At 22.5% G+C, this 10,622-nt stretch overlaps 1 protein-coding gene across 1 annotated transcript; it reads right to left on the bottom strand.

Annotated features, from left to right (window-relative positions):
- Nucleotides 1-1,307: 1,307 nt before the first annotated feature.
- On the bottom strand, nt 1,308-8,622 carry LOC126899371 (uncharacterized). The gene is made up of 3 exons (XM_050674249.1): nt 8,473-8,622; nt 2,862-3,106; nt 1,308-1,922 (listed from the first exon to the last, which is right to left on the bottom strand). The coding sequence occupies exons 2-3, from the start codon at nt 3,086-3,088 to the stop codon at nt 1,634-1,636; spliced, it is 516 nt and encodes a 171-aa protein (XP_050530206.1). The 5' UTR covers nt 3,089-3,106; nt 8,473-8,622; the 3' UTR covers nt 1,308-1,633.
- Nucleotides 8,623-10,622: the final 2,000 nt, after the last annotated feature.

Here is a 10,622-nt window from a genome sequence, read left to right as displayed (position 1 = left end):
AGTGAAAATGAATAGCTACAACGTAATTAATGTATCAATTAATCTCAAATATTAACCAAATATTGTACACAATATTACATAAATGAGGTTATAATGATTTTAGGGTGTGAAAAGTATCACAGTTATATAATAAATACGATATTAGTATTGTTATCGAAAGATATGTTACATTTTAGATTCTGTTAAAATAATTGATATCTATCGTATATATTTTAATTTTATTAATTTTAGTAATAAATATAAATTTCTTGAAATTACAATAATGTGCTCAATTGATATATCTGACACACCAATTATAAAACAATGATAACATTAGCTAAACCTTACATATCTATAGTATTTAGACAAGAAATATTTGTTATAAGTAATTTGAACATATGGACAGGGGATATCCTAGGCGTGATTTTTAGGAGAGGAATGTAGTGGAGTAAATTTTGTCGAATGTTGCTGATATATATACGAACAAAAATAAATAATAAGAAAAAAAGACCACAGTATATTAAAAAAAACCGACAAATAATGACTTGATTTAACTTGGCGTTGTGTGGGATATCACACATCAGCCTATGAAATCGGCACTATAAAGGGCTAAAATACTTTTGTCAACGGGTATTAAATTATTCAGTAGACGAAAAAGAATCATAAATCATTAAGAGGTTATATTTTAATATTTCAATAGATCAACTTTCTAAGTAGTATTATAAATGATGCTAGTGATCAAGTAAAAAATCTTGTTTAACTGCCTATTTATCTTTAAAATTATGTAGGAAACTCTACCGTGTAAACTTTAATGACATTCAAAACTACTAACTCTGTTGCAGCCCCAATAATTATGAAATTTATAAATTAATATTAATAGGAAAAATTTTAAGGAGGAGAACAATTAAGTTGTATCCTCAAATATTTTGTTCAAATAGCGCCTATTCGGGTTAAGTTTCATATTGATAAACCTTATAATTTTATATTTAAATTATTTCAGTGAAATATTTATAATAAAACTAAAACTGAATATGACATAATTAATTTGAACAATTATATAAATTACCAATATTTATAAAGTTTTAATAAAAGAAAAACTGATTTTTCTGAAGTATAGAAAAAAACAATCATTTACCATTAACACAAAGTAAAAATTAAGATTAATGAATAAATTAAAATAAAAATAAAAAGGTATTAAGTAAAACTTTACTCAAAATTTTGAAATTTTTTTATTGTTTTATAACATGTACAATGAATTACAACAAAAGTTAATAGTACAATTAATTTTGAATTATATGGTATCAATATTAACATGCATAATGGTCAATAATATAATTTAATGCTTGGAAGATATAAGAATTTTACTTAATTAGTGAACTATAAATAAAATTGTAGGATATATCTCGATAATATTAATTATTTAATTGTAAATTAATATTGATAGTGGTGCTTTAATTAATTTTTCTTCAAAATGTATTTCAATACAATTATACAGACATTTAAAAATTGGTGTCATTTGTAATTTTTGCGTTTAGTGCTTAAATAAAATTTAAATTTAACCTAAAAAAATACGCGGAGTTCCAATGAATTACTATCTATTAAGATTTCTTTCAATTTTTAGTGTTGCGATTTCTTAACAATTATCACTATATTATTATTTAAATCCATTACCGACCATTGAAACTGATTTTGGATCTATAATAGTATTAGGTGAATTTTGGGAATCGCCATAATAGTATTGTTGTAACTGTTGACGCAATGGATAACTATAAGCATAGTTCTTAGGTCCAAAAATCAACTGATATAAATCTTTAGCATTACGGATCGATGTTAGAATGGAAGGTTCTTGTTCACCATTATACTCTCGATCCAAGGATCCATATTGCTGATCTGTGATAGTGAAATATTTATTTGGAGTAATTGGCTGTTTTCTTTTACCAAACCTGCTCTCAAATTAAAAAGAAATCATAATTTTATTGTTAAATAATTTTAACTGTATAATTATTTTTAAATTTAGTCATTTTTGGATATTTGTACTTGTAAATTTAAGAAGATATTTTGAATATATTACCCGTGCAAAAGTTTTTTAGGGTGAAAATAGCTCATATTATTCTATTTACGAGATATCATTTTATAATGACTATCATAAATAAAATTTGTGTAAATAATATCTGACAGTGATTAAAAACACTATCATAAGAATTGCTTCAATGCAAGTCTGTAGATAGTGTTTGATTATAAGAAACTGGTGGATTATTCAAAAAGCAAAATGAACTTTTGTTTCCTTATTAATACCCTGATGCAAGTTGCATGATTTATAAGTGTGTAATATGAATACATATTTATTATAGCAAATAAATATACTATGAAATTGATTTTTAATCATTTAGTAATGTAATTTTTACGGAGAAATTGTAAAGTAATTGTTTCTTTTATAGCAAACGTATATAAAAATTGAAAGGATTGATGCAATAATTTAAAACAAAAATTCAAACCCAAACTAAGATCCTTATTAAGTATTATTTTTACTTACAGTTAAAAACTGTTTATTCAGCTATATATTTTGTAACAATACATGTACAATATATATTTATATATACTTATACAATTGCCGACGTGTAAAAAATGACTTAATGATTTTGTTTTTTTACTTTTTTTTAAATATTTAAAAAAAGTACAAAAACTTTTAAAAAGAATAAAATAATCTTAATATAAAATATTATTATTAATTATAAAATATACGTAGTCATTTCTTGTACGACGACAATGATATATATTTATATTTTATCTGTGGGATCTAAATGATAGTATGATAATTATTGAAGAGAATGATTTCAAATAGGATATTTAAAATGAGTTTAAAATTAGCTTGCACTATGTACCTAGGCCTTGAAACAACGGATAAATACTGCCCAAGCTGGTCTAAATAAGTTCGTAGTTCTCCTGGTGAACCAAATGTCTTAGGTCTAGTTGGTCGAGCTACGGTCTCCAAAGATGATGCTGCTGATGTTTCTGATACTATAGCAGAGTGACACGTTATTGTTGTTGCAACGATTGATATGCACACAGCTAACGCTATGACATTACTTCTACAGCCATTTCCAACCATTATAACCAAAATACAAAGCTATTATGCAAATAAAATTTTAACATAAAAATACATCATTAATTTGTGAAAAAATTCTAAAGACAATTTTAGCTTTTCTATGAAGCTGAGAAAGAATTGGTTATGTCATGTTTTGAATTGTTTTTATGTTAATTATGGAAATTCTCAGCTCTCACTAGACCAATTATAATGATTAATGCAAAAAAAAACTCTATTTTAGAAATTAAAATATATCTCAAAATTGCAAGACCATAAAAATGATATTTTCAAAATTGAAAATGATCATAATTCAACTACAACAGAATAAACTAAAGATAATAGGATGTTTTTGGTATGATATTATTGGATATCTAATGAAAAAAATGTTTTTAACTTAATTTTTGATAAATTTTTTTAATGTCTCCCTATTTTAACATATATCATATTAAATTTTTTTAATATGATATAAATATACAATATTAAAAAAAAAAAAATGATGTCCGACGATTTTTCTACTAAGTAATATTAGTTGTCAAAATACAAAAATACATTATTTTTAATTTTTAAAAATGTTTCGGGACATCTGACATATTGAAACCTAAATATAATATTAGACAAAAACAATTATTGGTATTATAATTTTTTATTATTATCAATAATTTGTCAACGAATTAAATCTTATGTTACTGTGAAACAAAATCTAATTTGTCGTTCTCTTCTACTAACATATAGTATATATAATGTAAATAAGAACTTGAGCTTTTAAACTTGATTTTTTTTAATATTACAAAAAATAATAAATTATTTAAACTTAATATGATACAAGTAAAAACAACTGAATTAATTTCAGCACATGGTGTTAGGAACCTTTTAGCATAATGGTATGTTAATAAAAATTGAGTATTATCACTAGTAATAGCACAAGACATATAGATTTTAATAGGCAGAATGATTGAGTTAGGTAAATATTAACTATTAATATAAACTTATTGTATAACTATAAAATACTTTTTTTAATTAAGGAAGTTTGTATATGTCGATCCAGATTTAACTTAAAAGACAAAAATCGCTAAATTTTTGTTAAAATTCGTCTTATTTTTTCATTTTGTTAAAATTATTTCTAAATTACACTGATTCAAATGAAATTTTAATAGAGAATATTAAAGAAAACGAGCTTTCTTTTTGATATTCTCTTTGTGAATATTCAATGAAAAACCTAATTACAGGAAGGCTTGAAAGGATAAAAGTAACCACTTGCACATATAAATTTTTTTTTGTTCTTTATATTTGAAAATATCCCGGAAGGTTTGAAAACTTTTATCCTTTATCAAATTAAAACTTATGAAATGTACTATAACATTTAAAATATATATTTTATCTGTTGATTATTTTTCTATAAAAAATTATACATCAAAGTAAAAAATAAAACTTTCTTTTCAAATAAGTAAATAATTTATAATCATATAATATTTTGGTGAAATTTAACAAATTCGCTTCAAAGATTTGTTTTTTAATAATGGTATTTATCATTGTTATTTATCATTTATACTTATCCCAACTATGCCACTATCCCACTGTGCTGGATTTTTACATACATTATGAACAAAAAGATTACAATATTTCTTATTTTGTACAGAAAAATCTAATTATAATAATAGGTAATACAATAATTGACTAATAATGATTCACTAATAATGAATAATGATTTAATGATAATAATAAATAATAATTATACATTTTTATTAGAAAAAAAATAACAATTATTTACTGGTGATTGAAAAAATTGTTTATAAATTGCTACACTATGCTGTGTGCATTACTGGCTATTTAAGTCTCACTTAGGAGAGTTGCTTTTGCATTTGCTTGAATAAAGTGATAACAGCATATGCATTCTAGTATTAAAATGTATTAATAGAAACTTATCGAGCAGCTTTTTACCAATTCACCTTACTTCACGTGGATTATATCTATTTGTACATTTGACTGTCGAACAGTATTCTCTAACACACCGAAATATACATTGTCCTATTTATATCAATGTAATAACATAGTTTACCCACTTAGTTGCACTTAACATCAACCTTATATTCTAGTTTTAGTACACTTTCCTGGAAATAACCAACTCACGTAAACATCGTTGAAGTAATATAGTATTTATCTTTATAGGCATAAAAAAAATTAAATTATAGAACACACCTGTTTGACTTAATCTCACATGAAGTGCTATTCGCTTTATTAAACTGACTGTATGTAGATAAAATCGAATTTGGGGATAGAAAATAACAAAAAACGTGGATAAACTTTATGGAATGTTTTACTGAGGATCATTAGGTGAAGAATTAAATTCTCAAAGGAGTTTAATACAACAATTCCAAACAGTTTTCACGATGTATTATATTATTAAAACAGTTTTATTTTTCTATATGTTAATATCAGTAATTTAATAAATAACCTAACGAACAATTTAATTTCATTAGTATAGTAAATAAAACTCAAACTAACATAAATATGGGAATAAACGAAAATTATTATTTTTTTAATAATTTCTTTATCAATAATTTACATCATATTTTTTATATTACATCGTGATTAGAGCACAGAATTACATACTTTTATACATTTTTTTAAGTTATTCTGAACATACCATTAGTAGAGAATTTTATTAATTGACTTGAAAACTTTGTAATGTGTTATTATCGATGTTATAATTTTGGGGATAATTAGGTAATTATAAAAAATAACTAAGTATTACAGTGATTTCGCCGTATTTTTGTTGTTTCATGTTTAACATTTACATACACTAGTAGGCCATATTACTTAAGAATACCGTTTTATTTATTTTATTATAATACAAGATTATTAATTTACAGCGTAATTATGATGACTGATGAAATCAATTAACAAAAAAATATAATTATTTAGTATTTTTTAATAATTACTTTTTTAGAAAAATATGTTGTCATAACCTGAATTTTGTGTGATGCAGAAAATTGTTATTAATTAGTGCCTAAGAAGGCCTACGAATTGTTTAATTCAATCCTGTGTACACTAATAAATATTTAAATATTTGTATAATGATTTATAACAAATAATTTATAGTATATATTATAATGTATTATTAAAGCTTCGTAAATTTTATATACGTATAATATTTTATGATAATTTATTTAAAATTTAAAATGAACTTGATAATTAATATAAAAAATTGTAACTGAAGTGTAATATAATAAATCTTTTGTGGATCTTTCTATTTTGATGATATTAAGAAACATTAATATAAAAAAATGAAATTAAATACATAATGGGAAAATTAATACTCTCGCAGCTTTACGTTGAAGCTAAAAGAAAAACTATTTAATTTTATACAAAATTTTCATTTAAGTTTAAAAAATAAATATGAGTTGAGTTTTTTAAAAGCAATTAATACATATAATGCTAAATTATGTTGTTTGGAATGTCGTTTAAAAAATAAATGCAATAATTAGGAATCCATTCGCATTTACATATACATTGGAGTTTAAATACACCACATGTATAAAAACCATTTAATGTTCTTGGAGTAATTAAGATTTGTATTCAAAGCTGCGATTAAAACATTAACACTTCTTATGTTTATTTTATTCATTATTACAATATAAAACACATAAAGTAAACTAGAATATTAGTTCAATATTAAAATAAATAATTTAATAGTTATGAACAAATGTTTGATGAATATCAAATCTTTGAATTTTTATTTTAAGTCTTTACAAAATCATCAAACTAAAATTATATACATTAATAATGTATTCAATCTATACAATATATAGATTATAAAAATTGTTCATACTTTTATTTTACATTTTATTCTTTAATTACACTATTTTAACTTTATAAAACATGAATTTTTTTGATCGCATGTATTATATATTTTTTAATCAATATTGATAATGACTAATTTTATTTTTGCACTCAAATTTTAGTTTGAAATTTAAAAAAAATAATTTTGATTTGTGGTAAAATTTAATCGTTGCCCTAAACAAATACATTTTACATTTATTTTGAAGTTTATACGTTATTTTATTAAATTTGAATTGATCTAATAATTTTTATTTCAATTTAGTTTATTAAAAATATATTTTTGGAAAAAAATATTACTAAATGGCTAATTTGTTTTTTTCACTCATATTTAATATTATTATATTAAATTGGAAAATGACTACATTCAATAAACTTGTCATAATTTTGTTATTTTGAATAAAAAATTTATTGAATCGATTATTTATTTATTTGCTGGTTAAAACTTACATAATTTTAACTGGACTTTACCATCAATGGGGTAAGAGTACGGCTATATTATTCATTTTAACTCTGTTCATTACTCATTAAATAAAGTTAAAATCCACTATTAATACTTAATATTATTTTTTTATAGTTTGTCTAACTAAAAAAAAAATGTTTGTAACTACCAGTTGCAATAAAAAAAAAAGTGGCGCACTTTTACGTAAAGTTACTTTTAATATAATTTAGAAAAAATTGTTAAATTTTTCTATATACTTATAATAAATTTTACTCAAAAATATTAATGTTATAATATATATACAATATCAACTAAAATTGAATGTTCTAACAGATTTTTAGTAAAAATAATTTTATAACCAATTTTAGTTTCTTTTAGTTCAATGTTTCTCACTATTTATCAATCATTAAATATTATTATGTTCATACCTTATAGCTTATAAGGATGTCAACTTTATTTGACAAAAAGGAACATACATTATTAATGAGGTTATTTATTGGAGAATGATTTCATTAATTTAAGAAAATAACTGACCATTAATAACTATTGGACCAATATTTCAGAATTTATTAACATTTTTGTACCTTGGAGAAAAGAGGAGTGAAGCCGAGAATTATTTAATTATAAAATTAGCTGCACTTTCACCTCATCTTAAGTCATTACATTATTATATTAATAACAACTTCTGAAAAACTATAATTTACTATATCTATACTATAAGCTACACAAATATGCATGTTGTCATTAAACAAAATAAAGTTGAAAAGTAATAAGGAATAAGGGATGAATATAACCTCATAAAAAATATTTCACGATTGCTAAATAGATAAAATCATATACTTAAAAGAAACAATAAAAATCAATATCATTTATATATATATATATATATTATTGTATTTAAAAATTAAAATTTATCAACTCTTTCTTAGAGAAAACAAAAAAAAACGTTTAATAACTTCTTTACATATCATTAATTTATAAGCAATTATATTCTTTGAATAAAAAAATACTTTGTTAATTAATTTTAATAACTCACTTATTTAACAGATAATTATTTACAGATTTTAAAATAGAAAAAAAATGTTTAATATTGTCTACAAATAAAAATATATTAAAATGTTAATCTTACCTAGTTATTCCTTTTAATAATCGGTTAATAATTAATTTAATCAAAGTTAAAAATTACAAAATTAATATAACTTTTGGATAGTAATTGATGAAGTATTTGCTGCCGACATCAGCTAATGGTAACAGAGATCTCGAGCCCGATTATAGAGAGGATTCATTTTATACATACGTACCAATTGGAGAGACGAAAGCGCGCCTGATCAGTGAATGTATACTAAAGTTAGTAGCAACAGGTCTTTTGTCCATCACTTAAACTTATACTCTTATTTGCATCTCAAGAATATTAATATTTTGAAAGCATAGTAGTTGAATACTATTTGTCATATATGATTCAATCGTACCTTTTTAAGTGATTACAAAAAGTAACACAATGTTTTGTAAATTTGATAGTCTTAAAGGTTTTCAAAATGTTAATACATAAACAAAAATCGTTTTATTTTATCTATTGTGTAAGTTTTATTATAAAAAACAATGAAATATATATATATTTTTCCCTTTTGTTTTGCATATTAAGCATGATAAGAGCGGGATAAGATGCTATACCATAAAACGTATTTCTGTAAGCTTCTTATATACATATACGCTCATGTATTCATACAATACTGATGCTTATTTTCTTAAGAAATATTCTCGTAAAATAATAATTTCACAAAAATTTAGAAATCAAATAATGGTTAAGATTTATGGTGGCTAATACCGTATTCAAGATTTTATAAGGGGGTGGCAGTAGTTGTCATCAATTCAACTGTGTAATTGAACATTAATTCTTGACTAACACGTTTAAAAATTAAAATTAGATGGCAAATTTTTAACAATTATACTTTAAAAATAATATAAATATATTTGTTTAAAATTATAATATAAAATGAACTAAGATCGTAAGTGCAATAAGAATAAAATTTTTGGAGGATCTAAATTCATTTTTCTTTACCCATATTTTAGCTTCGATGCGAAGCTTAGAAGGTATTTTTTTACCATGATTTGTTTATTTATTTACTTATTTTTTAGCTTTGATGCGAAGCTAAGAAAGTATTAATTTTACTATGATGTGATTATTTTTTTATTTTTATTTTTTTTTTTGTGTATCTGTTACCACTTTTTTTCTCAGCTCTCAGTGGACTGATTTCTTTTAACGATACGTCAAAAGATCACAAATCGTAACTCGTTGAAGACATTAACCTTAAAAATTAAAAAATTTTCCTCGTTACCCGTAAATGGGGGAAATATCAAAAAAAATTACAATTTTTAAAATCGATAAATTTTTTCATTTTTTTCACTTTTTTTTCTTTAAACTACCATAACTTTTTCAAAAATTATGAAAATGGTATTTTTTTATATTGAAACCTTAAGTAATTTTCTTTCATTTGATACAATGTTTTTTAGCTTCGATGCGAAGCTTAGAAGGTATTAATTTTACTATGATGTGTTTTTTTTTTTGTGTGTCTGTATACGCTCAATCTCAGATTTCACTGAACCGATTTTGATGAAAAATATGTCAAATGATTACAATTCGTATCTAGTTGAAGATATTACCCTCAAAAATTAAAAAAAAAAATTCTAATTTATCTATTAAACAGTTAGTTATTACATGTTCTCCATTAAGACAATTAAAATCATTAATTACTAATGTTTTCAAAATATTTATTAACGAATCAAGTTTGATATGATAGGTTTCAACTACAAAATTAAATCATTTTACTTTGTAATTTAATCATTTTTTTACTCTATTTGTGTGTGCTACTACTAGACTATAATATTACAAATTTTTTTGTAACATGTTGCTATATAAATCATTTCTAAAAAAAATTATTGTTTTTTCTCCTGAATTAACAATTCATTTTTACAAATATAATCAAATTTTATAATAAGCTCAATTGAGTAAATCTTTTTAACAACTTTGTTTTTTTTTGGTTCATTTAGTTAAAGTAAATCATTAAAATTAATTAAGTTTTCAATATTTCAACTGTTGAATCTTTTCAAACAACAAAAGTTACTAGGAAATTATTACTATTACTTCTATTTAAGTTATCTATTACGATAAAAATGCAAAAATTATTTGAGATTTTCTGATAAAGTTACAATAAATAGTAATTATAAAACTTTCTGACTTAACGATACAATTTTTTTAATTGTCATAAAATTTTCTATTTA

The sequence above is a fragment of the Daktulosphaira vitifoliae genome, unplaced genomic scaffold (assembly GCF_025091365.1).
Source record: "Daktulosphaira vitifoliae isolate Bord-2020 unplaced genomic scaffold, ASM2509136v1 Scaffold_2, whole genome shotgun sequence".
Classification (NCBI taxonomy): Eukaryota; Metazoa; Arthropoda; class Insecta; order Hemiptera; family Phylloxeridae; genus Daktulosphaira; species Daktulosphaira vitifoliae.
This window is presented reverse-complemented; position numbering and strand designations above follow the sequence as displayed.